Genomic DNA, 26961 nt, shown 5'->3' on the forward strand with positions numbered 1-26961 from the left:
AGTCAAATAATGTTTTAAATAGTCCTTGTTGTAACAGGAAGTCTTCACTCATTCATTGTATTAGACCTGATTTCTCTGAATGTCTAAAAATCAAAAAAACTATTAAGTCTGAAGACACTTTCACTGATGTCTCAATACACTGGCACATTTACAGACTTTGGCACACTGTTAAAAATTTATTTACAGCAACTTATGTGCAGATAACTAGCATACTTCCTTTGGCACATGCTTGTTTAATGACTATTATAAAAAAAAAAATTATTTCCTAAGATAAAAATGCATGTCATACTGTTAGGCAATAGTGCAAATTCACTTTCTAGAACTATTTATACTAACTCTGTCATTTACATCTACAGAGAAAGGGACTTTTTAAGAAAAAGTATCACATTCAATGCTCATGCAGTATAGAGCTGATAGATCATGCTCAAAATACCTTGACTTTGCTATAGCTCTTTTCAGTTCTTTCTGGAGCTGCTGGACATGCATCTCTGCACGATGGTAGTTCTGGGATGTACGCCGATGTTCAAGTTCACTTATAGTTCTCTCTCTCTCAGATTCATTCACCTGGAAGACAAATTATGTTCAAAACATAGCACTTAGTTCATGAAAAAATGTATATAAAGAAACTTGGTTCATAAAACATATCTCCAATTAAATCATAATGGACTGTCAGATATAATGTTTATGAAGCACAAAAATCAACTGTATAAAGAAGCTTTCACATTCAGTTACTGACTCCTGAATTTTGCTGGTGATGAAATACCTCAAAGGCTTTTGAGTTCCACAAAAACAGTACTATGACTTTACAAGATTGAGTGAATTGTGGGCAAATAATTTAGAACTACACAATGTGCACAAATTAAGATATTTATGCATAAACTGTTGATGTGCTACAAAACTTTGTTGACAACATTGTCCCAGAATCAGTTTTTCTATGATGTGCAATAACATATTAACTCCCATACAAAGAGATACTTTTAACCAGTCAATATATTTCTACCAGAAATGTCAAAGCACATGGACCAAGCAAGGATTCCTTCTGCCTTGTGTGGCAGTATGATTCATAGATGTGAATGGATCACAAATGATCAACAACAGAACATGCTATTGACAACAGGATAGAGAGACACTAGGTACCCTACATAATGCTATAGGTTTGATATCACTCTGGTGTCCTTGTAAAAAGGAACAACAATAGTTTAAGAAATAGTAGAGGATCTGAGTTGTCAAAAAGCATATAAGCAAAACTGTCAAAAACAGGACCAACAACAAGTCCACAATACAATTTAATGTATCAAACAACTATCATTTAATGTGTTACTCATGCTAGTAAAACAAATAAACATAAATCTGAATGTCAGATATATTGAGCAAATCAGTGCATTAAAAAGTAACTGTGCACAACTGAGAAGCATTTTTTCAAAACTCACCGTATGCAAAAAATTTCAAAATTGAGTTGGGCATATTAATTGCATAATGTCGAACTTTTACATCAATCACTGAACCAAGTTTTAGCAAAAGTCAACTACTGCTGTCCATATGAACATTCCAAATCACAAAGCTTTAGCAAAACATTATATATGGATTCTTATGGTTACAGCAAAAGTCAACAAATGCAATATAATTACCCTCTAGTACCTCAGCTTTCTTTCCCCAGCAAGCAGTTAACAATACTGTAGTATACTGGCTGCTGTAAGTGAAGTAACTTGGCAGGAATAGTGTTGCATGCAGACTTCATTGTCATTGGAACACCTGCAGCTTATGTGTAGACAGTTATTCACCTGATGCTCACATGTATATCTACGAAGAATTATTGCAAGTGGAAGCAGAGTGGATTCTGAAAATGGCATACGCGTCAAAGAATGTTCCAGTGGGAGACAATCCCAATTCGAGAAGAACTTACATCAACCTGAAGTGCAAAGCAAAAATTGTAAAAAGGAATCTATCATTAAATCACGGACTTGAGGTTTCACCTTCAAAAGCTAAAGTAATGAATAAGTGGAAAGCTGCTGAACTTTGCTATGAAGGTATTTCTCGCTTTCATCTTGATGTGACATTATTAGATAAAATGGATCAAGATAAGTTTCTGTTTGACCCCCTTGTAAGATTGGTTTAATGTAAATAAAAGCAGAAATGTATCTGCAGAAGAAGAATCAACTATGAACTAGACACAGATTATATAAAACTCTTGAAAAGCAGTTTATAACAGAATGAAGCAAGATAATCCAACTGTCATTCAGTTTTGCTTTGACATGCAGCAAAACCAGCATATTCTAAAACTATCAGTCAGTGAGGTTTTCTATGTATAATACATACATTGTGTTGTTACACAATCTGTGCATCATGCTGCTTACTATGGAGCAAGAAAAGGAAATCACAATTTTTTACATCTAGTTGGAGACAGAATCTTCAAGAGGATGCAATCCACTCACTTCAGCTTTGTTGGACTTTCTTTCTGGTTTAGATATAAGCAACCAAATGATGGCACCAATGTTATTCATATATTCTCAGATATTTGCAGCATCCAAAACAAAAATAACTGTATGATGGTGATGCTTACATCATTCTCAGAAAAAAGCACAAAATTCAATAATATTGATCACTTCATTCCTGTTCGTGGCCATAGCTACATGCATCCAGACCAAATGTTTGGTAGAATCGAGAAGTCTTACAGAAAAAAAGAAAGCATCTTGTCTCCTAAAGACTATTATGATATTTTAGAACAGCATGGTCTTCTCAAAGTTCTAAACACAGACTGGACCATTAAAAATCTAAAAGATAGTGCACAAAAAGTATTAAAATCCAAGCTACCATTCAAAATGAACAGCCAGCATGTTCATCTCACACAGGAAAGTAAAGAAAATTATAAATGTGTGATATGTATTCTGGAGATCCAGTACAATTTGACACCATGAGATGAAAGAAACCACGCCATCCAACAGTACCAACATCCACCCTTTTACCAAAACAAAATATGGTAAATAAAGAAAAGAAGAAAGCTGCAGTTCATTAATGTCAGTGAGATCCAGTAGTCATGTAAAAATTCAAATGCTCAAACATACACATCTAGGTGAAAATGAAAAACTCATTTTATGAAAAACTGCATATCCCATTCCCAAGCTTGAGGACAATTTTTTGCGTATCACCAGGGGTATGGTGTTGACTAAAACTGATCTCTGGATGCTTATCTCCAGTTCCCATTGGACAACTACTACAGGCAGATTGTGGTCATAAACACTCCTTTTGGATTGTTCCAATATATGCACCTTCTGTTTGGCATCACTAGTGCCCCAACAATCTTCCAGAGGTACTTGGAGCAATTCTTTAAAGGACATCCTGGGGACAGTGAACTACCTCAATGACATTCTGGTCACTGGAAAGAATACGCCAATCTTGCTTGGAACCTCGACATTCTCTTCTCCATGTTCATGGCAGTGAACCTTTGCTGTAATCTTGACAAATGTTCTTTTTTCATCCACCAGGTCAAGTATTTATGGGGCATCTTCAGCATGTCCCACATACAGCCTATGCCACAACATGTGTCTGTTATCCAACAATTAGCGACTCCAACAGACACATCCCAGCTCAAGTCTGTCTAATGTCAGCTGAACTGCCATTGATGGTTCATTCTCCATGCTACAGGCATTGCAGAGCCACTGCACCACTTTCCCTGGAATAACATGTAGCCGGCCGCGGTGGCCGAGCAGTTCTAGGGGCTACAGTCTGGAATCGCGCGACCGCTCCGGTCGCAGGTTCGTATCCTGTCTCGGGCATGGATGTGTGTGATGTCCTTAGGTTAGTTAGGTTTAAGTAGTTCTAAGTTCTAGGGGACTGCTGACCTCAGAAGTTAGGTCCCATAGTGCTCAGAGCCATTTGAACCATTTAATAACATGCCCTGTAAGTGGTCTTCTCAATGTGATAACAAATTCCATGACATGAAGTGGGCCTTCCTTTGGCCCACTTGCCTAAAAGCATATGATCCAACAAAACCACTGGTGTCAGTGGCCAACACTTCCGACTGTGTGATCAGCACAGTTTTGTCCCATATTGAGAATGGTGTGAAGTGATCAATTGCATTTGTATCCAAGACCCTCACGGCAGCACAGAGGAACTACAGGCAAATAGAAAAGGGGGCAGTTGTCATCACCTTGGGCATCAAACACTTCCATGTTTACATCTACGGCTACCATTTCAGGCTCAAACCTCTACTGCATTTTTTCAAGTCTTCAGTGACAATGTTGACCTGCACAGTGTGCTGGCTGGAAAGGCGGGCTCTGTTTCTCTCAGGATATGCCTATGATATCCAATATCACCCATATTGGCCTAACACTTCTTATGGCAATGCTGACTTCCAACAGCAATTGCCTGTCAGTTTTGATTTTGAATCTGATTAAGAGCTGCTAGTATGTTTGCATGTAGATGTTGACACTGCCAACATCATGGCCATCTCCCAATTGATGCATGCCTCATGGGACAACACACGGTGAACAACAAGAAACATCTCACACACCCGGGCCTCCAAGTGTTCTGGACCACGCGACCCAAATTTTCATCCTTATATGGCGTTATTTTGACACAGGGTGCCATGGGTTCCCTCAGGTGCTCATTTGCAGGGCCTTACAGCATAAGGTTCTTCAGTTGCTCCATGACAGTCACTGGGGAGTGATTTTGACGAAATGTCTTGCCTGGCAATATGCCTACTGGAGTTGTATCAATGCAGATATTGTCAGGATGGCGAAGGAGTGTCACACATGTCAAAGCAAGCAAGTGCCCCCCCCCCTCCGACACACACACACACACACACACACACACACACACACACACATTGGTATTTTCCATGACCCATTTGGATTTTGCCAATCCATTCCTCAGCTCTATGGTGGCCCCTGGATGTAGATGCGAGCAGTAGATTCCCCTCTGTGTTTCACATGCAGTTCACAAATTCAGCATTGATGATCAAGGTGCTGGCACACTTATTTGCTCTCAAAGGCCTTGGTGACTGATGGCCCCCAATTTATGTTAGCGGAATTCCAGGACTTTTGCACCTCAAATGGCATTTCATTAATCCACATGGCTCCATTTCACCCTGCCTTGAATGGTTGGTTGGTTGATTTGGTGGAGGGGACCAAACAGTGAGGTCATCAGTCTCATTGGGTTAGGGAAGGATGGGGAAGGAAATTGGCTGTGCTGTTTCAAAAGAACCATCCCAGTAGTTGCCTGAAGCAATTTAGGGAATCACAGAAATCCTAACTCAGGATGGTTGGATGCATGTTTGAATCATCATCCTCCCAAATGCGAGTCCAGTGTGCCTGCCTCTAATGGTCTGACCAAATGTTTAGTACACATCTCCGAGACCCAAATGGAAAAATTAACTCAATACCACTCCATTGAAGATGTCATGATGTTCTTCCTTTCTTTGTACTGTGCATCTCCTCAGGACAGTTCCTCACTGGCAGAAAAACTACATGGCCACCCTCACAGATCACAATTATCCATGGTGTACTCCCAGAACAGTTCCTTACCATCTAAGATTAATGAATGGCAAGGTTTTTTCCCACAGGATCTATTGTGGGTGGGGACATATGAACAAGTGGCGGCAGTGGCAGCCTGCCTTCATCCTCCATTTGATTGGGTGGGAGACAGTTAAAGTCCAGGTCCTGCGAGGAGGCCACTGCTGCAGGCATATCAATCAAGTCGGGGCCTGTTATGGATCTAGGCTATGGATGGATGTCCTAACTACATCTGCTGCAGATACCCAGGATGAGGCACTCTTAGCACCATCTGCCACTGACCCAGTCCAGGATCTCCTGAGGTTAGACACTGCTCACCATGACTCTCATCCCATGCCAATGGAGATCAATCTGCTTCTTCCCCTCAGGATGCTGGAGACTCCAACATGTTGAGGCCTCTGGGGCCTACCGTTGCCTGAGCGCATCAGTGGAGGAGGCAGCTGCTATCGTGCCCAGGGTCACCAGCCACAACATGCATGATGGCTATAATGCACTAGTCACAGAAAGCAATGCTCACATTGTCCATAGCAGCCATTTAGGCTTTTCAAGTATACCCCCAGACTGCCACAAGGTGTAATGTGAGCTACGGACCACCAGGTACCTCACCAGCCAACAGCAAGAGGTTGCTGGCTGCGTTGCAAGACCATGCCTACATGGGTTATGAGTTACTAGATGCAGCATGTCTCTTCTTGGAGAATTGCTATTTAAGGAACCCCAGGGACCACTGTAGGCAGTTCCCATTGATGAGTGCTCACTGATTCATGCACCGACTGCTTGCAATTAAGCTTTCATTGATGTATCATCATGGACAACAGTGTAACACTGAGACGTAGGCTTCAGAATTGGAAAACAGCTCTTCAAGTGTTGGTGATTTCAGTGATTAGTTCTGGCTATAGAGAGCTAGTTGGAGCCAAATCACAGAATTGGATTTTGGTTGGAACAGCAGAAGAAGCAAAGTTAATTTGTAATTACAAATTGTGACAAACAGTTATTTGGTTTTTGGAAGGACAATAAAGAAGCTATTGTCATCCAACTGGGACTCTGTTTCAAACAGGAATGATAGATTTTTCAGCTACCATTACAGACAACACAGGGGAAGAAGCTGCTATCAAACTGGCAACATGATCTGGCATGACCAAGGAGTAACATCAGTATGTGACAACTGTTCTGTGTCAATTTCTGAATGCTTTCAGATTTGGAGAGGGGAAAAGATATACCAAGCGGACCATAGCAAAATACCATTTCAAACCTAAGGACCATCCATCAATTAGCCAACACTCATACAAAGTGTCACTAGCTGAATAATGGGTAATCCATGAGGAAGTGGTGAACATGCTGCAAGATAACATCACTGAACCTTCAGAGAGTCCTTGGATGTCTACTGTGGTCCTTGTAAAGAAGAAGGATGGAACATAGCATTTCTACACTGACTACCAGTGACAGAAAAAACTCACAAAGGAAGTTACCTATCCACTGCCATGCACTGATGACAAGCTAGACTGCCTGAAAGGAGCAAAGTATTTTTCAACTATGGACATGCTGACAAGCTACTGGAAAATCGATGTTGACAAGCTGACAGGGGAAAGACAACCTTCATAACACCTGATGGCCTCTACAAGTTGAAAGTTATGCTGTTTGGACTGTAGAATGTTCCAGCCATCTTCACACTTACGATGGAAAACCTGCTTTGAAACCTTAAATGGACAATTTGTCTTTACTATCTGGATGACACTGTTAGTCTTTCCAAAGACATTTGAAGAACCTTTAAGCTGCTTGACAAGCATGATGAAATGTGTTCAGACTATAGGTATCTGACTGACTCAAAACGATGCCTCTTCACCACCCAAGAAATTAAAATCTTGGGGTATTTAGTGAATGATGATGGAGGCCATCCCGATCCAAAGAAAATAAGAGTGATCACAGATTTCTCAACTCCTTGTCACATTCATGACACAAAAAGTTTTCTCAGAATGTGCTCATATTACCAGTGATATATAAAGGACTTCTGTACCTAGGCATGTACCTTGCAAGAACTATCACATGAGAAGCCATATTTTCCTGAAAAAAGATATAAAAAAGATTTTATGTTCTTAAGGAGGCACTAATATCTTCTCCAGTCCTAACATTGTAGGATGAGTGAGCCGAGACAGAACTCCACACTGACACTAGTGATTTTGGAATAGGGACAGTTCTAATGCAAATTCAGGAAGATTCTGAAAAGGTGGTATCTAATGTTTTCAGGAGTACTCTCCAAGTCCAAGAAGAACTACTCTAGAACCAAGAAAAAGTGCCTTCAAGTTGCTTGGGCCATCAACATGTTTTGGCTGCATTTATTAGACAATCCATTTACTATTGTGGTGGATCACAATTCTCTATGCTGGCTGATTACCCTGAAGGACCAGTTGGACTAACTGGTGAGATGGGCTTCAGGAGTATGACATCACAGTGGTATATAAAAGCCGACACAAACTCAAGGATGGCAACTGACTTTTAAGAATTCCTTTGTCAGAATACACCAGTGCGGGTGAAATCTCAGATATTGCTGGATTAAATGACATTACTAGAGAACAGAGGGAAGATCCAGAACTGCTGAAAAATGTAGAAGCCTTGAAGAAGTAGGAACTGACCAAAGGAGAATTCCAATTAATAAATGGAACATTGTATAAGAGAAACTATGATACAATGGGACAGAAATGGTTGTGAGTCATCCCAGCTCATTTATGGACAGGCATCCTGAAGTATTCCCATGGTGATCCAACATCTGAGGATTCATGGAGACTCTAGGCAGAATCAGATACAGCTATCAATAGCCAGGTGCCTACTTACTCTACGTGAACCACGGTAAGGAATGTCGACATCAGAAACACATGCTGCAATTAACTCTGGGGCATCTGGTGCCAATCCCACCTGCAGGAGCACCATTCCACTGAATTGGAATTGATGTCTTGGGGTGTTTCCCAACATTGACAAATGGGAATTGATCAGTAATAGCCTGCTGTGCTGTCACCAAAGCTGTGTCAACTGCTCAGGATATAGAAATTGCAAAGTTCCCTCTAGAAGACATAATTTTGAAGCCCCATGTGATGATCTGAAGTTGTTGTTTTTCCAGGAATAGAAGCAATGTCGTGAGCTCTGGTGCATACAATGTGGCAGAGTGGTTACTGTTAGTGGCAGACCTTCTGCATGTCACCAGTTCAAAGTCAACCACCAGCAGTTATTTTCTATTTAGTGTTTATCTTTTCTGGAAGGTCCTTAAAATATCTTGTGTTTGTAATTCTTGAAAATTCTAGAATATTTGGTATTTGTATAAATAGTTGCACTAGACATGCTGGAGTTCTATTCCATTTTGTTCTGGCTGTGCACTGATGTCAGTAATAAATGTGCTTTCAATATTAAGTCTTGTACTTCATTGATGACCTATCCTTTGGATCTGAACTTGATAGTAGTTTCAAGGTGACAATATTCCATTGTTTTTTGGGACAGTTTTTCCAGCTCATTCATTTTGTACCAACAATTATATGATGTCATTTAACAGTTACTACACAGTACGAGACTTTATGGAATGTGTACCCCTAATTCACTATGTTGCAAAAAGCTGGTTGACAGAGTAGCTTTTAAAAAATAGCCATGGGTTACAGTTTAATGGCTTCAGCCTGGGAGAAGATCAGAGAATCATTCAATAACATGTAGAGGATGTAGATTAATACATGTAGCCCATGTCCTTGAAAGAGTTACAGTCCTTTCTAGGCATGATGGAACACTACACACAGTCTAACCAAAAACCTGCTGAAAACTGAAATATGAGTTTAGGGGGAAAGTTAATGGGACAAAAACTGCATATTTTAGGAAACTTGATGAAGACAGGAATTAGAGAGATGTTACAGTCCTGATGGCACAAATGAAAACATGTTTATTAATAATGTACCCTCCTTATTTGAAAACTGTTTTCCCAAAAAATTGCCCTTATTAGACAACAGTCTGCAAAAATATGGATTACTCAAGGAATAAAGGAAAATTATTTTGTACTACAAAAAGCAAACTGTATGTCATTCAGGGACAGTTCTCATGCTGTACACTACATTTATCGTTCTCCATGGATCTCTTGGAGAGGAGTCTCTGAGATGTGGAAAGAGTCAAAGTTTTTTTTAGATACTTTTTTACTCAGATACATGGATATTGTACAATTCTAATGCAGACAGAGCTATGCACTATAATCCTTGTGAAGACGTTCATCAATGGAGTAAATGGAGTTGGCCAACAGGAAGTTCTTTAATTCTCTCTGAAAGCAATCTTTATCACTTACAAGACCTTTGATATGCTCTGGTAAGTTATTGAATACATGAGTACCCATGTATTTGACATATAGCATTTAAAAGGAAATTAAAAGAATTTCTTAATGGCAACTGCCTCTACTCATTAGATGAATTTTTGAATATAGTAAGTGGGTAATTTCCCCAGCCCCTCTCCCCCCCCCCCCCCCCCCCCAAAAAAAAAAATTAAATGTCATGTAATATTTTGTGCAATGTAATATCTTGTATAGACACCTTTTATTAGCCTGACACGTTCCACATCATTACGAAGTGTTGTATTCATGATCTATGGAACAAGTACTAATCTAATCTAATCTAACTCCCTTTTGTACTAATGTTAAGGTTTTATAGTCCTTACACAGATTGTTTTCGGTTCTGGTATTATAATCATGTTTTGCACTACTTTGTGTAAAAACAGACATGTTGAAAATGACAAAGGACATCAATGAGTATATGTACTGAGAAGTAGTAGTTAGAATACCAAGTTTCTTAAAGATGTCTCTGCATGATGATCTAGGACTGACACCAGATATAATTCTAATGACTCATTTTTGAATTTTGAAAATGTTCTCTTTGTGAGAGGAGCTTCCCCAAAAGATGATTCCATAACTCATTAGTGAATGGAAGTAGGCCGAATAAACTAACTTCTTCATTTTTAAATCACTTATATCTGCTATAATGCGTACTGAAAATGTAACTGAACTAAGGTGTTTCATTAAGTCTAGAGTGTGAGTTTTCCAAAGTAGGTTGTGTTCAATTTGTAGCCCTAAAAATTTGACACTGTCTACAGCTTTAATTTCATTGTTTGAATACATTATACTTATAGGGTCAGGTATTCTTTGTGAGGTACTGCACTGTATGTACTAGGTCTTGTCAAAATTCAGTGACAATCCATTTACAGTGAACCACCCATTGATACTTACAAATATTTCATTAACTGATTGCTCAGTGAGATCACGGGTACTGTTTTTTATACCAATACTTGTATCATCTGCATATAGGACAAAATTTGCATTTTGTGACACTCCATATGGAAGGCCATTAATATATAATAGGAACAACAAGAGACCTAAAATAGAGCCCTGGGGCACCCCTTTTCTGATGGTTTCATATTTTGAATGACTATTGTTATGTGGTAGGCATGATACAGACACACACTGTTTTCTATTAAAAAGATAGGATGAGAACCATGAGCCTGCTACTCCTGTTATCCCATAATATTTTAACTTTTGTATAAGGAGATCGTGCTTAACACAATCAAAAGCTTTTGCCAGATCACAGAATATTCCAAGACTCCAAGTGGTAATAACTTTTGATTTATTGATTCTAATATATCATCTGTAAAAGTGAACATAACTCGATCAGTTGACAATCCTTTCCAAAATACTAACTGATTGTGAATGAGAATATTTTTCTGTTCTAGGTGTTTATAAAGTCTATTTTACATAATCCTTTCAAACACTTTTGCAAATATTGGCAATAATGAAATGGGACGGAAGTTTTCCACTTATGATTTGTCTGCTTTTTTGTATAATGGTTTGGCAGTAGCATATTTAAGCCTATCTGGAAAAGTACCACTATGTAGGGATTCATTACATAAGTAACTCAGTATGTCACAAAGTTCTGAGGAGCAACATTTAATTATGGTAGTGCTGATTTCATCATAACCACTGGAACATCTGTTTCTAAGAGGGCTAACAATATTAGAAATCTCTTTGGGTGAGGTAGGATACAGTTGAATTTTGTCGAACTTCTGTGGAAATGAATTTTTTAAATATTTTAAGCTGTCTTCTGAGGAACTATTCAAACCTAAGTTGTCTGCTATTGAAAGGAAAAAGTTGTTGAAAGTGCCTGCAATTTTGGAGGTATCTCTAATCAACCCATTATTTACATTTAACGTAATTTCCTCATTTGCCTGATTAGTTTTTCCTGTTTCACTAATTACTATGTTCCATACAGTTTTTATCTTGTTATAAAAGGCATTTATTTTTTCTTGAAAATAAATACATTTTGAGGTTCTGATTACTTTGTTTAGAATTTTACAATATAATTTGTAATGTGATTTAGCTCTGTAGTCATCATTTTCCCTTGACATTAAGTACAGTCTTCTTTTTGTTTTGCACAATGCTTTTATTCCATTTGTAATCGAAGGTTTTGAAACATTTAATCTATTTGCTTTGGTCACTTTGTTAGGGCAGCAGTTTTCATTGTGACCTATGGCTGTATTAGAGAAACAGTTATATTTTTCATTTATCCCAGGTGAATTGTATACATCTTTCCAGTCTGTATTCCTCAAACAGTTTTTTATACCTTCAATGATAGCAAACACCACATAATATCAAAGAAAGTAATCCAGACATTACAGCAAATACCCTACATGAGGGCAATCATATGAGGCAACAAAATAATATGGAACATATATGAAGTAGGAGACAGGTAGAACTAAACATGAATATGAGAAAAGAGCTCTAAGGGTTGATGATAATATGGAAACCGGTCCAGTGTGATGAAAAGATCTTTAATAAGCAATTTCTATCAATAATTAATAATATAAGGCTTTGAGGATCAGTACACATTGACTTGGCATATTTGATGACATCCTTTACAAATAATTTCAGTAACATGAATACAGCCCACACTACACCGAAATAAGTGATGACTACTATAAAATTTTTAAAATCAGAAATGCTCACTATTTATGAGAAAATACGAATTAAGTTAATTAAACAGTGGCCTTCAGAGTTTAATAACATCTTATGCTACTTGTGTAATAAACCATATATCAATGGAACATTCCCTAATTTACAGAAATATGCTGAGTTTAAGCCAACGCAAAGGGAAGCAGTGGCATCTAAGGGCCCTTCGCCTAAGTATTCTCAAAATTTTTGAAAAGTTATCATATAAGTCACTTATTAATGATTTGATCACAAATATCTAATTGACCAAGTCACAGTCGTGACTTCTAAAGATTTTTGATATTGTCAAAACTATTCATATATGAAGTGAGAATGTACATAATTAATTTAGCACTAAATTACAGGCTACAGATACTTTCTATCATCTATCAAAGATATCTGAATGAATAAATTGCAAATCCTTTGAAGTATAACAAGTACAGATATTGTAGTGTCACAGGAAATTCTACAGAAGATTCAAGTCATATCTTTCTAAAACAAAACAAAGGGTGTCAGTTCGAAAGTGTCCTATATTGACATCAGTCTTTATCTACTACATGTGGTATTCCAAAAGATTCCACTGTAGTGCCCTCATGTTTTCTTGTGTATATTACTGAACTTTTAACAGTGACATTAACAGATGCTATGTTTGCTATGTCTGCAGATGATAAAATCATTGTGGTAAACAGAGCTATTCAAAAAATTTTCATAGATGTCAATAAATGGTTTTTAGCCACTGTACTTGCATTACATTTTGGAGAAATTCTCTATATGCCACTCAGAACTTTTAAGTTTGCAGAGTTAAATTCATAGGACTAAGAGCTGACAATACATACAGAATGCCTAAACAAATTTTTCAGAAATAGGTGATGTAAAAATTAAAAATCATTCCATAACATCCTATGCGATTGTACTTTTAGGGCAATTCATCCAGTGCTACAGTTTCCTGTGTCCAAAAGCATGTAATACAAATTATTTGTGGTGTAAATTCAAGAACGTCCATCATACGTCTGTTCAAAGAATTTGGTCTACTAACTGCTCCTTCTCTGTATATTTATGACTGTTTGAAATTTATCATAAGTAATCTATATCACTTTCAAACCAACAGCTCATTTATGGAATCAAAACAGTGTATAAGAAGATGATTACTGAAAATCATTCACTTTGGCACATGAAACTTCCCATTATCCAGACAAACACATTTTCAAAAGCTTGTCAGCAACCATACATGGTTTAGGTACTAATATAGTATAGTTTAAGAGAGGCCTAGGCCTAACGGATTTTTGGTGGACAATTTATTATACTCCAATGATTAATTTCTTATTGGAATCTACTGATGTTCTTATTACTCATATTAACTACATCTCATATTATTAATGCTATATAACATGTGACTTCAACACAGGGCAGCAATGAAATCTCTGTAAGCAAGCTTTGCAAAATGTTTTCTGTTTTTTTGATGATGCTTCACTACAATAGCCTTGGAAAAATTATGATATTTATTAAACAAAAATATCAATCATTGTCACAGCAAATGCATGACACCAATGTTTTCTATGACAATGAGCAAATTATGATGACATGCACCTTCAGTTTATTTCAACACTGAAAAAGAAATGTTCACTGCTACATGGAAAACTGATTACTAATCACACAAATGTTGCAGTAACCATAAGAAATGAGACTACACATAGCACAGAAGCAGACATACATCACTGAAAGAATGTATATAAGCTGCTTCTATAATAGCACATATATGTTTCAAAAATTAATTTGATGTTGTGCCACTTTTATTGAATACTGAAGAAAAGTTAACATATTTTATTCTTTATTATACTAGGAAGTGTTTGCAACAAATATATCATCTTTACCCTCATAGTAGCATGATTTAACATCTCCTGCCAGGCATGGTCAAAAGTCCGACCTTCTGTGCTTAGGCCTTCTTCTGCTAGGTACACCATTTCTTTAGCTGCAGCATGTGCAGAATTTGCTCGTTCAAATCGAATTGCTGCTTGCTGGGTCTCCAAAAGAGCCTTTTCAAAAATAAGCAGAAAATAAAATATTCAGAGAGTAACATCCACATCAAATAAAAAAAAAAATTGTTGACTCGATAAATATGTTCACGTGTAACTTACATCAAATTCAGAAAGTCTTCAGTTACCATTTTTTAAGATTATGCTTATGGAAAAGAAATGTTAACAGTAAGGAATAGTGAGTTCTTTCATAATTTTAAATGAAATAAGAGTTTTTTTAGAGTCACAGAAGTAATTCTAAAACATTACTCCTTAATTACATTGCATAATAACTGGGTAGTACGTGCCACAAGCTCTAGCAATTACAATGCAATTTCTTTGCATTACATCCATCTCCATAGTTGGTAATACTTTTTAATGCCACTTACACCTGAGTCACCCACTGTATACTTACACGATTATATGTAAAATAAACACATAAATGTATACTGAACATGTAGACTTAATAAATAAGTATGCCTCCATCATAGATCCTGCAAAACTCACAGTCATGTGTAAATGTTACCACATCATCGTGTTTCATCACGATGCTAAAATTGTAAGAGAAAACATACACTTCTGAATTAGTTCACTTCTAAAGAGCAATGGAAAAAATTTCCAAATTTCCAGTGAAGCTTATTGTATTGGACCTAAGACTAAAAACTATTACATAGTGACACCCAGACTACTTTCAGTGAACATTAAACTGCTCTTTATACAATCAAATAAAAAAGACATTGGTTATTTCATGGAATTTTGTTTCTTACCACTGATTCAAATTGCTAGTTCCAAACTCAGAAAAAAAACACATACAAGGCTAAAAGTAACTGTAGCAAACTTACTTTGAATGTCAATCATACGCTGATGAGCCAAAACATTATGGCCACCTTGTTAATAGTGTGTTGGTACACATTCAGAATGCAGTACAGTAGCAAATTTGCAAGGCATGGGTTCACCGAGTCCTTGATTGTGGCACCTGTTGTTTACATATACGTCATCCAATTGCCATAAATCATGGGCAAGTGGTCTGGGGTGCAAGCTACCATCTGATAGCATCCCTGATGTGTTCAATAGGGTTCAAATCAGGCAAATCTGGTGGCCAAGACATCAAAGTCTGTTCATTAGCATGGACTTCAAACCACTGCATCAAAATTCTGGTCATGTGACACTGACTGTTCTCCTGCTGAAAGATGCTATTGTTGTCAGGAAGATGCATAGAATGAAGGGATGCAGCTGGTTCACAACAATGTTCACATGGTTCACAACTGTCATAGTGCCTTCAATTACTACAATTCCCATGCAAGCCCAAGTGAATGGCCCCCACAGCATAATACAGCCACCATCAGCCTCTGTCTGTAGTGCAGTGCAAGTTTCAAGCAGCGATTTGCCTAGACATGGCCGGACACAACCATCGATCTGGTGTAACAATGAATATGATTCATTGCACCAGCGTTTAACTTGGTCATCAGATTCACCACAGGGGCATTACACAATCACAAAGCCTCCAACCTCCACATTCTGTGCTGAGTCATCGACATCCAACACATTGTTGCCGTTGCATGGTTGCATTGTTCTTCAACCACTTTCCATAGATGCCCATGACAGAAGTGTATAAACAGCCAACCAGTTTTGCCATTTCTGAGATGCTTGTCTCAAGGTGGCAGGTCATAACAATGTACTCGCCAAAACTGCTTACGTCAGTGGATTTCCTCATTTAGGATCCATACCATCATTTGAAAGATCTGTTTTTCCCTTCTGCTCTACTTATATACTTCTGTTAGCCCACCACGTGCCTGCAATGGCACAATTCATTCTTGCAATGGGCAGTGTGGTGACTACCATCCATAGCCACCAAGCACAGCCAGCCACAGTACCATCACTGTCAGCTAAGCAGTGCTCTTACAGCACAAGCCACAATACGGGGCAACCAGTGAGCTTACAGTGTTGACCACAGTGCAGTGCAGCTAGTACACAGATGTGCCAGCCAACATAAAAGCAGAAATACAGGACCCTAACAATAGTGTCTGCGAGTGTGTCTCCCAATTCCTACCGACTGTAGTGTCATTCCATTTTGTGTACAATTTTGGCAGCTAAGCAGAGATATTTAATGTGTTCCCTCTCTCTCTCACACACACACACACACACACACGGATGCATGCCAGAGTGTGCTGGTTTGGTATCCATGCCGTCACGGTGTTGTGATTTCTGTGGTCACCTGAATGACAGGTTGTGTAGTGTCATCAGTGCTCACTTCTACTGGAGGAAATACTGTGATATCAATGGCCACCTTTGTGATGAGTTATTCAGTCGTCAACAGAGCAACAGATTGTGTAGTATCAGTAGTAGTCAGTTGTGCAACAGGATATGCTATGGCTTTAGTAGTCAACCGAGAAATGGATTGTGCAGTGTGTTAGTGGATGCTTGCGAGACAGGATATGTAAGTGAGTGTAGTGGTTGCCCAAGTGATGGATAGTTTACAGTGTTTTTCAGTGGTTGCTGTTGCAACAGGCCTTGTACAGTGACTAAGTGGTCTCCCCTGCAACAGGTGTTTAGTGACATTGTGATTGTATCTATGACTAGTTTCTTTTACCAACAGCACTAACAATACATGTTAACTTAGTGAGCAATTGTGTCTTCCATATGCCAGAACATGCAGAACATGCTATTTATACTTCCATCCAGCTGGCACAGACCAACTGCTTCATGTGTGTGCTACATCTCATGATTAACTCCAGCGAATAGTGCCACCACTGCTAACACTGCATCTCTGTCATTGCCTGGTGAACTGCATTCTATGGTTTCCTCAACTGCTGTCTGACTACCATCTTTTTGGCCTACCTGCCCAGTCATCTGGTTCATGCAGGTCAAGGCCAACTTCCATTGTGGTGGCTAGGCATTAGATCATACGAAATGTTTATGTTGTCACCCATGTCAACCAGCACTACAATGTCAAGGTTGCCAACATAATCACTGTGTCACCACCCACTGAACCATACCAGCAGCTCAAGAGGGAGCTCATGTACAATCTCTCCATATCTCCAGCTGAGGGCATAAGTCAGTTAACTACTGATGATGATGCTGGTAACAGAACTCTGTCACATCTCTGGTCCCACCTCTGCACCTTGGTTCACCTTTGCACAGTTCCAGATGAGTTGCTCCATGTGCTTTGGCTGGACTGGCTACCTAGAAAGGCACATGAAATCCTCACAACTCAAGTGTCACTTTCACGGTGACAACGCGTGGCCTTCAATGACATGGGTCGAAGCCCTCAGTGCAGCCTCATGTTGTGGCCCAGTTCATGTTGCCGCTACCAATGCTGCCTTCGACACGACAATTATACCACTAGCCAACCAGTGGACCACAATGCCTCAGCACCCACCATGGCCAGCCAGGAATTCCAACTGTTTTTAGCACAGATTGAAGATTTCACGGTGCAAGTATCTATACTTCATACCAGGCCAGATGCTCTTAAAGCACCATCACACTTTCACCAGCACACCTGGGACCACTAATCTGCTGAAGAGCAGCACATTACATGCTGAAGCCACCACAGATTTGAAGAGTAAGCTTCCTGTGGTCGATCACTACACTGCCCAAATGCCAGAGAGCAAGTGAGCATGGATGCCACACTGCTTCAAAGCGTTTGTTTATTTCGGATAGAAGGCCTGTCCACCATTTCCTTCTAGACATTGATTCCAAAACGTGTGTCTATCCATGTATGTACTTCCTGGGCATCAACTAACAACACCATTTTGGCTGCTAAAAACTCGTCCATCGGCACATACAGTGGCTACCCTTCACAAATGGACTTAAGGCTGCACTGCACCTTCAGCTGGCTATTCACCATTACAGACATCCCACAGGTAATCATTGGTGTTGATTTCTTAGCCCATCGTCAGCTTGTCCCTGACACTGTTGCCCCTCGTGTCATCAACAAGGACTCCGGTCACTCAACTGTTGGCTTCTACCATGTTGTGCAAAACTTTGTGCTGAAGTTTGTCCATGCTGCCGATGCAGGGAAGTCCCAGGATCTGTTCGACCATTTCCCAGCCATTGCACACCAACCTGGAACACCACAAGAGGTACAGCGCAGCACAGTTCATTATGTCCACACAACACCCTGGCCCTCCACTTTTCAGCAGACCAGGACATCTTGCACCAGAGTAACTTGCTGCTGCTAAAGCTGAATTCTAGGACATGCTTTAGGATGGCACCATTTGCCATTCACTCTGCCACTGGTTCAAAAATGGTTCAAATGGCTCTGAGCACTATGGGGCTTAACTTCTGAGGTCATCAGTCCCCTAGAACTTAGAACTACTTAAACCTAACTAACCTAAGGACATCACACACATCCATGCCCGAGGGAGGATTCAAACCTGCGACCATAGGAGTCGCGCTGTTCCAGACTGTAGCACCTAGAACCACTCGGCCACCCCAGCTGGCTACCACTGGTCCTCTCCTCTCCACCTCCTACCAAAGAAGGACACACCCTAGTGACCTGCATTGACTATCGTGCTCTCAATGCACTCACCATCTCAGAGAGATATCTGGTCACAAGCCTTCATCACTTCAACCATGCCCTCAGAGGTGCCTCAGTGTTCGATGTCCTCAACTACATGAAGGCATTTATGCAGATATCAGTCATTATGGAAGACATTCCAAAGACAGTCATCACCACTTTGTTTGACATCTTCAAATCACTTTACATGACATTTAGTCTCCAAAATGCTGCTCAGGATATGACACTGATTCATCAATGGTGTACTGCATAACCTACCCTTTTGCTTTGCATATCCCAATGATGTATTGGTGTTCACTTCTTCACCACAGCAGCTTCATGAACATCTGACAGCAGGCCTAAAAAATTCTGTGGTTATCATCAATCACTCCAGATGCATCTTTGGAGCCTCCCACATGACATTTAAGGCCACTAGATTTGTGCAAATGGCATCCCCTCCCCCCCGCCCCCTTGAAAATGTTCAGTTTATTCAGGAAATTCAGTGCACATGAACTTTTCAAGAACTTCACCAGTTCCTCAAGATACTGAACTTCTTCTGCCATCATCTCCCTGGCACAGCCTCCATTCAAGAGCTGCTGACATATGCTTAACACTAAGGGCAACCATCCTGGTAATTCATCAGTCACTTTCACTGCACAACTGGTGGCCCTCACAGATGGTTAAAGCCTTCACTGCAGCCCTGTGTTCTGGCAGCTCAACCCTAAGGGCAACAATCTCATTCCTTGGATGGACCAAATGTATGCTGCCTCCTCTGGTGGTAAGAACAGCCTTACCGATGTTGCACCTATGGTTCGTCCAGCACACGACACCCAGGTGGCACTTGTGATTGACACCAGGCAACACACCTTACATGCAGCCTTGCAGCAACACTCCAATAGTTCCTGGCAACCATTGGTTTTCTTTTCAAAGAAGGTCACACAACATTAATGGAGCACCTATGACAGGGGACTGTTTGCCATCTATGAGGTGATCCGCTACTTTCATCCATCGTTGGAGGCTAGGAATTTCACAACACTTACTGACCACAAACTCATCACATACACCTTCCCGCATATCAAAAAGCTTTGCCTCCCACGTGAGTTCCAGCAACTCAAATATACCTCTCAGTTCAGCACAACATTTGGCACATCTCTGGAATGGACAATGTTGTTGCTGACTGTCTATCATCAGTCACCGGGATCATTGATTGCATCATTTTTGCTGCACTCGCTACAGCACAACAGGTCGACATGGAGCTGGACTCTCATAGCCATGAGCCAAACACTGACCTCAGGCTACAGCATGTCTCTATCTCTGGCACAGACACAAAACTGTTCTGTGACACTTCCAATGGCAAGCCACGACCTTTCCTACCAGTTGCTTTCCCCAAGTATGCCTTTGACAGCATCTACAACCTGTGCCATCCACCACCACACTTGTTACCCATCGTTACATGTGGCCTGGCACACATTCTTACTGCTGCAGCGTACCACAACCAGTGCTATATTTTAACCATCATTGATTGTTTCACAACCTGTCCTAGGCAGCACCAATTCTTGACATCTTGTCTGAAACTGTGACACAAGCATTTGTGGGTATGTGGACAGCTCATTTAGGTTCCCCACTCCACATCACTGCAGATTGTGGAACGCAATTTGAATCCCTGCTGTTCAACGAGTTTGCCCAACTCTGTTGCACTCATCACCACCCTACCACTGCATACCATTCAGCCAGCAATAGTAACATCGAGCAGTGGTATCACACTTTAAAGGCTGCCTTACTTTGCCATATCATGGACCACTGCACTTCTCATTGTCTTTTTCAGCCTCTGCACCAATTTCAAGACACCCTCTCTGGATACGTGGGGAATTTGTTGAGCCCTCTGCTACCATTTCTACCCCTGACATACTGGCCTTCCTGACTGGGCTGTGCTCCCACACTGCACGCCTCTGTCTTCAAAATGGCTCTTGGCATGGCACCCCACCTGTATTCATTCATACAGATTTGGCCACTGCCATGCACAAAATGGTCCAAATTTTTGGGGTCAGGCCTTGTCTCAAACCTCCACACTCTGGTCCGCATGTGATTGTTGGAAATGGCCACCATATCCTGACGGTTGCCAACAGGAACACCCAGAGTGTGTCATTGGACCATGTTAAGCTGGCCTATACAACCCATCTGAACCTGCCTCTATGCATTCCCCTTAGACAGCTTCACTGTCAATCCAGCTCTGAGTGATGAGTTTGCTTGCCAGCTTGATTAACCTCCACACTCTGCTACTACTGGCGGGAGGAACATGGTGACTACCATCCGTGATTGCCAATCACAGACAGCCACAGTACTGTTATCTGTCGGCTAAGCTGCAAATTTACAGTACAGGCTGCAGTGCAGCCCTGCTGATAGTCTCAGCCAACCTGTGAGCCTACAGCATCGACCACAGCACGGAGTTGCAAGTACACAGATGGGCCAGCCAACATAAAAGCAGAAATACAAAACCCTAGTTTGTGAACATGGCATCCAGTTCCTTCCAACTATAGTGTCATCCTACTGTGTGCCCAATTTTCAGAGCTCAGCAGGATTACGTAGGAGAGAAATCTAATGTGTTCCCTCTGATGCAGCTTCACTGGACACACACACACACACACACACACACACACACACACACACACACACACAGACCAGAGTGTGCTGGTTTGTTATCTGTGCTGTCACAGTGTAGCAATTTTAGTGGTGCCCTGACCAATGCATTGTGTAATGTCATTAGTGCTCACTTGTGCTGCAGTAAGTGCTGTGATATCAAATGGTTCAAATGGCTCTGAGCACTATCTGACTTAACTTCTGAGGTCATCAGTCACCTAGAACTTAGAACTAATTAAACCTAACTAACCTAAGAACATCACACACATCCATGCCCGAGGCAGGATTCGAACCTGCGACCGTAGCGGTCGCTCGGTTCCAGACTGTAGCGCCTAGAACCGCACGGCCACTCCGGCCGGCTACTGTGATATTAGTTCTTGCTTTTATGATGGGATATATTGTAATTCAGTGATCAACTGAGTGATGAATTGTGTAGTATCAATAGTGGTCACTTGTGCAATGGAATAGGCTGTGGTTTCAGTGGTCGACTGAGCTACAAATTGTGTAGTGCATTAGTGGTACATTGTGCAACAGATATGTCAGTCAGTGCAGTGGTCACCAAAGTGACAGATTGTTTACAGTGTTTCTCTGAGGACACTCCTACAACAGGCCGTGTAGTAACTAAGTGGTCGCCCCCTGTGATGAGTGTTTAGCAACACTGTGATTGTCTCTGTGACTAGTTTCCTCTACCAACATTCTATCAATAAATGTTAACTTCCTGAGCAATTGTGTCTTTCATGTGACAGAAAATGCCTGTTGTACATCCAGTGTAAATTATATGAAAGGCAGTGATCACAATGTTTTGGCTAATCATTTAATGTTTTATTCAATAAAGCATAGCATTATACTTCTTATATGGAAAACAGACACTTACCTCTTTAGCTCTCATACGAGCTTCGTAGTATGGCCTTGCTCTTTCAACACATGCACCAAGCTTCTTAGCCAGCATGTCGATTCTCACAGTGGAATCACAAAGAAGCTGACGGAATTCTGCACGTGCTTCCTGTAAGCAATACAGAGGTTGAAATTTTCAAGAAAGAGTTAAGCTTTTTAATCTCCTCTTATACAAACAACCATTATATCTGATGCAGTACAGTATAACGTACTTAACTGCCTAAATTAAAAAGAAACAAACCGACAATTCCAAAGAAAGTAACAGCTGAAGCTAGTATCGCAGAGTGTACATTTTGAGTGTTTGAGCAAGCAACTGGGCTACGTGTTAAGCATGAAACTATTTGGACAAGGTGATAAACGTGGCCAAGGAGAAGTCTGTAATGTTGGTAGTGAATTGTATGTAATCTATCCCAAATGACGTCAGCACACTTTGCAAAATGCATAAGCTTACAGATTGTAAGTAAACACTGATTCCCAAATATAGATTTATATAGTTTACTATATACCTATCTTCGCACCGTATTTGCCATGGTTTGGCTTTCCTATATCCGTATTTTGCGACTGCGGTCTTCTCTTTAACGCCATCATATTAATGGCTTTTAAATATGACTAATGCGGTCTCCGCTGTTCAAAATAATCTGAAGATGCGGCAATCACGCCAAAGGGTCATTGTTAATAAAACACTAGCAACTGAGATTGTTTTCTATTTTTGGAACAGACAGCCTCTATTGCTACATCAGCCAAAATGGAGTGGAGTAATGTGTAGAGTGAACTGAGCTCCGCAAGATCTCTGTGGACTCCATGTTCATTTTTACAGATGAGATTTTCGTGCAAGTATGCCGTATTGGGAGAACATAAAACACGTTCCATAATATATTGACTTCAGCGAAATAAGCTTGTAATTATGTGCATCTTACCTACGACCCTTCTTGAATGCACTTGGCTTGCCAACAGCGCTCGACAAACCCGCACGGTCACTCATCCAAATGCTAGCCAAGTCCAACAGCGCTTAACTTTGGTCATTAGACGGGAACCGGTGTTACCACCGCGCCAAGGCCATTGGATATCTAGATACATTTACTCGTTGAAGATATATTCTTGGTGTCCTATCTTAGCTGCCTCAAGATGTAAACGAAAATGGTTCAATGGCTGTGAGCACTATGGGACTTAACAACTGAGGTCATCAGTCCCCTAGAACTTACAACTACTTAAACCTAACTAACCTAAGGACATCACACACATCCATGCCCAAGGCAGGATTCGAACCTGCGACCGTAGCGGTCACGTGGTTCAGGACTGAAGCGCCTAAAACCGCTCGGCCACACCGGCCGGCCATGTATACGAACACATAGCCAAACTATAATGAAATAATACACTAAAGTAGTCAGTACCCTTCTCAGGTTCACAAAAAAATTATATGTCAGAGAAGATCACAAGAAGAGTATGTGGTCAAGGAGCACTCTGAATCACTAATTATCAGGAGCAGCCATAACGTATTACAGTTACCTGCCAGTCGTAAAGAAGCGAATGTGCAATTGATTAATTTAGTGCTGCAGAAATTAAATGCAAAGTATGCCAAATGTTCCTACACAGACCGCGTGACACAATTATCATGTATGGTGACACAATAACAATCCTGTAAGACGTCGAAACAAGGCTCAATAGCTTGTGCGCCAACAACACTACTGGCCATTAAAATTGCTACACCACGAAGATGACGTGCTACAGACGCAAAATTTAACCGACAGGAAGAAGATGCTGTAATATGCAAATGATTAGCTTTTCAATGCATTCACACAAGGTTGGCGCCGGTGGCGACACCTACAAAGCGCTGACATGAGGAAAGTTTCCAACCGATTTCTCATACACAGACAGCAGTTGACCGGCGTTTCCTGGTGAAATGTTGTTGTGATGCCTCGTGTAAGGAGTAGAAATGCGTACCATCACGTTTCCGACTTTGATAAAGGTCGGATTGTAGCCTATTGCGATTGCGGTTTATCGTATCGCACGGAACGGCGTGCTGGATCCCAACGGCCTCGTATCACTAGCAGTCGAGATGACAGGCATCTTATCCGCATGGCTGTAACGGATCGTGCAGCCACGTCTCGATCCCTGAGTCAACAGATTGGGACGTTTGTAAGACAACGACCATCTGCACGAACACTTCGACGACATTTGCAGCAGCATGGACTATCAGCTCGCAGACCATGGCTGCGGTTACCCTTGGCGCTGCATCACAGACAGGAGCGCATGCGATGGTGTACTCAACGACGAACCTGGGTGCACGAATGGCAAAACGTCATTTTTTTCGGATGAATCCAGGTTCTGTTTACAGCATCATGATGGTCGCATCCGTGTTTGGCGACATCGCGGTGAACGCACATTGGAAGCGTGTATTCGTCATCGCCATACTGGCGTATTACCCGGAGTGATGGCAGGACTTAACTTCTGAGGTCATCAGTCCCCTAGAACGTAGAACTACTTAAACCTAACTAACCTAAGAACATCACACACATCCATTCCCGACGCAGGATTCGAACCTGCGACCGTACCGGTCGCTCGGTTCCAGACTGAAGCGCCTAGAACCGCTCGGTCGCTCCGACCGGCTTACACGTCTCGGTCATCTCTTCTTCGCATTGACGGCACTTTGAACAGTGGACGTTACATTTCAGATGTGTTACGACCCGTGGCTCTACCCTTCATTCGATCCCTGCGAAACCCTACATTTCAGCAGGATAATGCTCAGTTGCAGGTCCTGTACGGGCCTTTCTGGATTCAGAAAATGTTCCACTGCTACCCTGGCCAGCACATTCTCCAGATCTCTCACCAATTGGAAACGTCTGGTCAATGGTGGCCGAGCAACTGGCTTGTCACAATACGCCAGTCGCTACTCTTGATGAACTGTGGTATCGTGTTGAAGCTGCATGGGCAGCTGTACCTGTATACGCCATCCAAGCTCTGTTTGACTCAATGCCCAAGCGTATCAAGGCCGTTATTACGGCATGAGGTGGTCGTTCTGGGTACTGATTTCTCAGGATCTATGCACCCAAATTGCATGAAAATGTAATCACACGTCATTTCTAGTGTAATATACTTGGCCAATGAATACCCGTTTACCATCTGCATTTCTTCTTGGTGTAGCAATTTTAATGGCCAGTAGAGTAATAACAATAATAGTAATATCGGGAACTAAATTAACGACCCATAAATGATGTAGGCCACACAGTTGCGATTTGGTTACAATAATGTTTATTCACAAAGCAAACTAACTGCGAAAGTGGTCGTATTTAGAGTTACTGTTACACTCTAACGCATATCCATTTGACAATCTCTTCGCGAATTACCAGTCCAATACTCCACCTCATTAACTACGCTCTAATTTTGAGTTCACAACAGGCGCGCGGCTGCTCACCGCTCAGGGACTAAGTCCCGCGATACCATACATAGCGAAATTTTGTAAGTCGTTTCACTTCCTAGCTGCCTGAAGACCGACTGTCCGCTTTTGCGTTTTAATCCGAACTGTACTCTTTGGTGTCTGGACCAGAACTGTCCCTCTCCGCCCGTCTCCGGCCGCGTTTTCCCGCGCGCTGAACATCGTCACTCAACTGACTACTGCAGTACCCTTTCCTGAAGTCGCCGATCTGATTGGCTACAGCTTATTCTACATTATTTTACATTTTAACATATTTAAATAATCAAAGCTTGAGCACTTTCACGTTCTAAATAAAGTAACAATAATATCCATTACATAATAAACATTAAATTCTTTTACATAAAACCATTACAATTTCCTTCTTAACTTTGAATGTCACAGCCAGTAGCCTTGCACCAATGTGCTCTCTGATAAATAAATACAGAACAAAAGTAACTATTATGCACTAGACTTTACAACAAATATTCTATTACCTAATGATTCAATAAGGCATCATGCTGTCATCGTTCAATGCGTTTTGTGTGGAGGAAATGATGATCTGATGCTTAACTGAAAATACTGATGTAGAACAGTAAATCCTAAACTATTATAAATGTGATCAATATTCAAGTTTTATTGGGATCACCATGAAAATTTATGAAGGATGGTAGATTAAAATTACTGTGGCTTGATTCCCTGCACTACTACAGAATTAAACAGTTTTCATAAATGTTCCCCTCTGTGGACGATGTTAGGTCTGCCATATTTAACACTGTTACGTCTCCTCACCCACAAAAGCCTTCTACTGAGTTTCCCTATGAAATAGGTTCTCATCTGTCTCACTCGCACACTACGGCGCTTAGGCCTCAATAGACAATAGATGCCTGTGAGTTTCCCCATCTCGTGGTGAACCTGCGCCCTTTGTGACATCTAGTCCTGGACGACAGGATTCGTTTCACGATTCGGTCATACACTTAAATGAGAGCGAAATACTCGTTAACTCACACACGGCT

General features: G+C 40.8%; 1 protein-coding gene across 2 annotated transcripts in view; it reads right to left on the reverse strand.

Annotated features, from left to right (window-relative positions):
* Positions 1-26961, reverse strand: part of LOC124556314 — a 226203-nt gene that overhangs the window by 100810 nt on the left and 98432 nt on the right. For both annotated transcript variants that reach the window (XM_047130287.1, XM_047130286.1), the window contains exons 3-5: positions 22517-22645; positions 14367-14528; positions 434-564 (exon numbers count right to left, since the gene is read on the reverse strand). In XM_047130287.1, the coding sequence (XP_046986243.1) occupies positions 434-564; positions 14367-14528; positions 22517-22645 (422 nt within the window). The remainder of the gene's footprint in view (positions 1-433; positions 565-14366; positions 14529-22516; positions 22646-26961) is intronic.

Source organism: Schistocerca americana, chromosome X, assembly GCF_021461395.2.
Source record: "Schistocerca americana isolate TAMUIC-IGC-003095 chromosome X, iqSchAmer2.1, whole genome shotgun sequence".
NCBI lineage: Eukaryota > Metazoa > Arthropoda > Insecta > Orthoptera > Acrididae > Schistocerca > Schistocerca americana.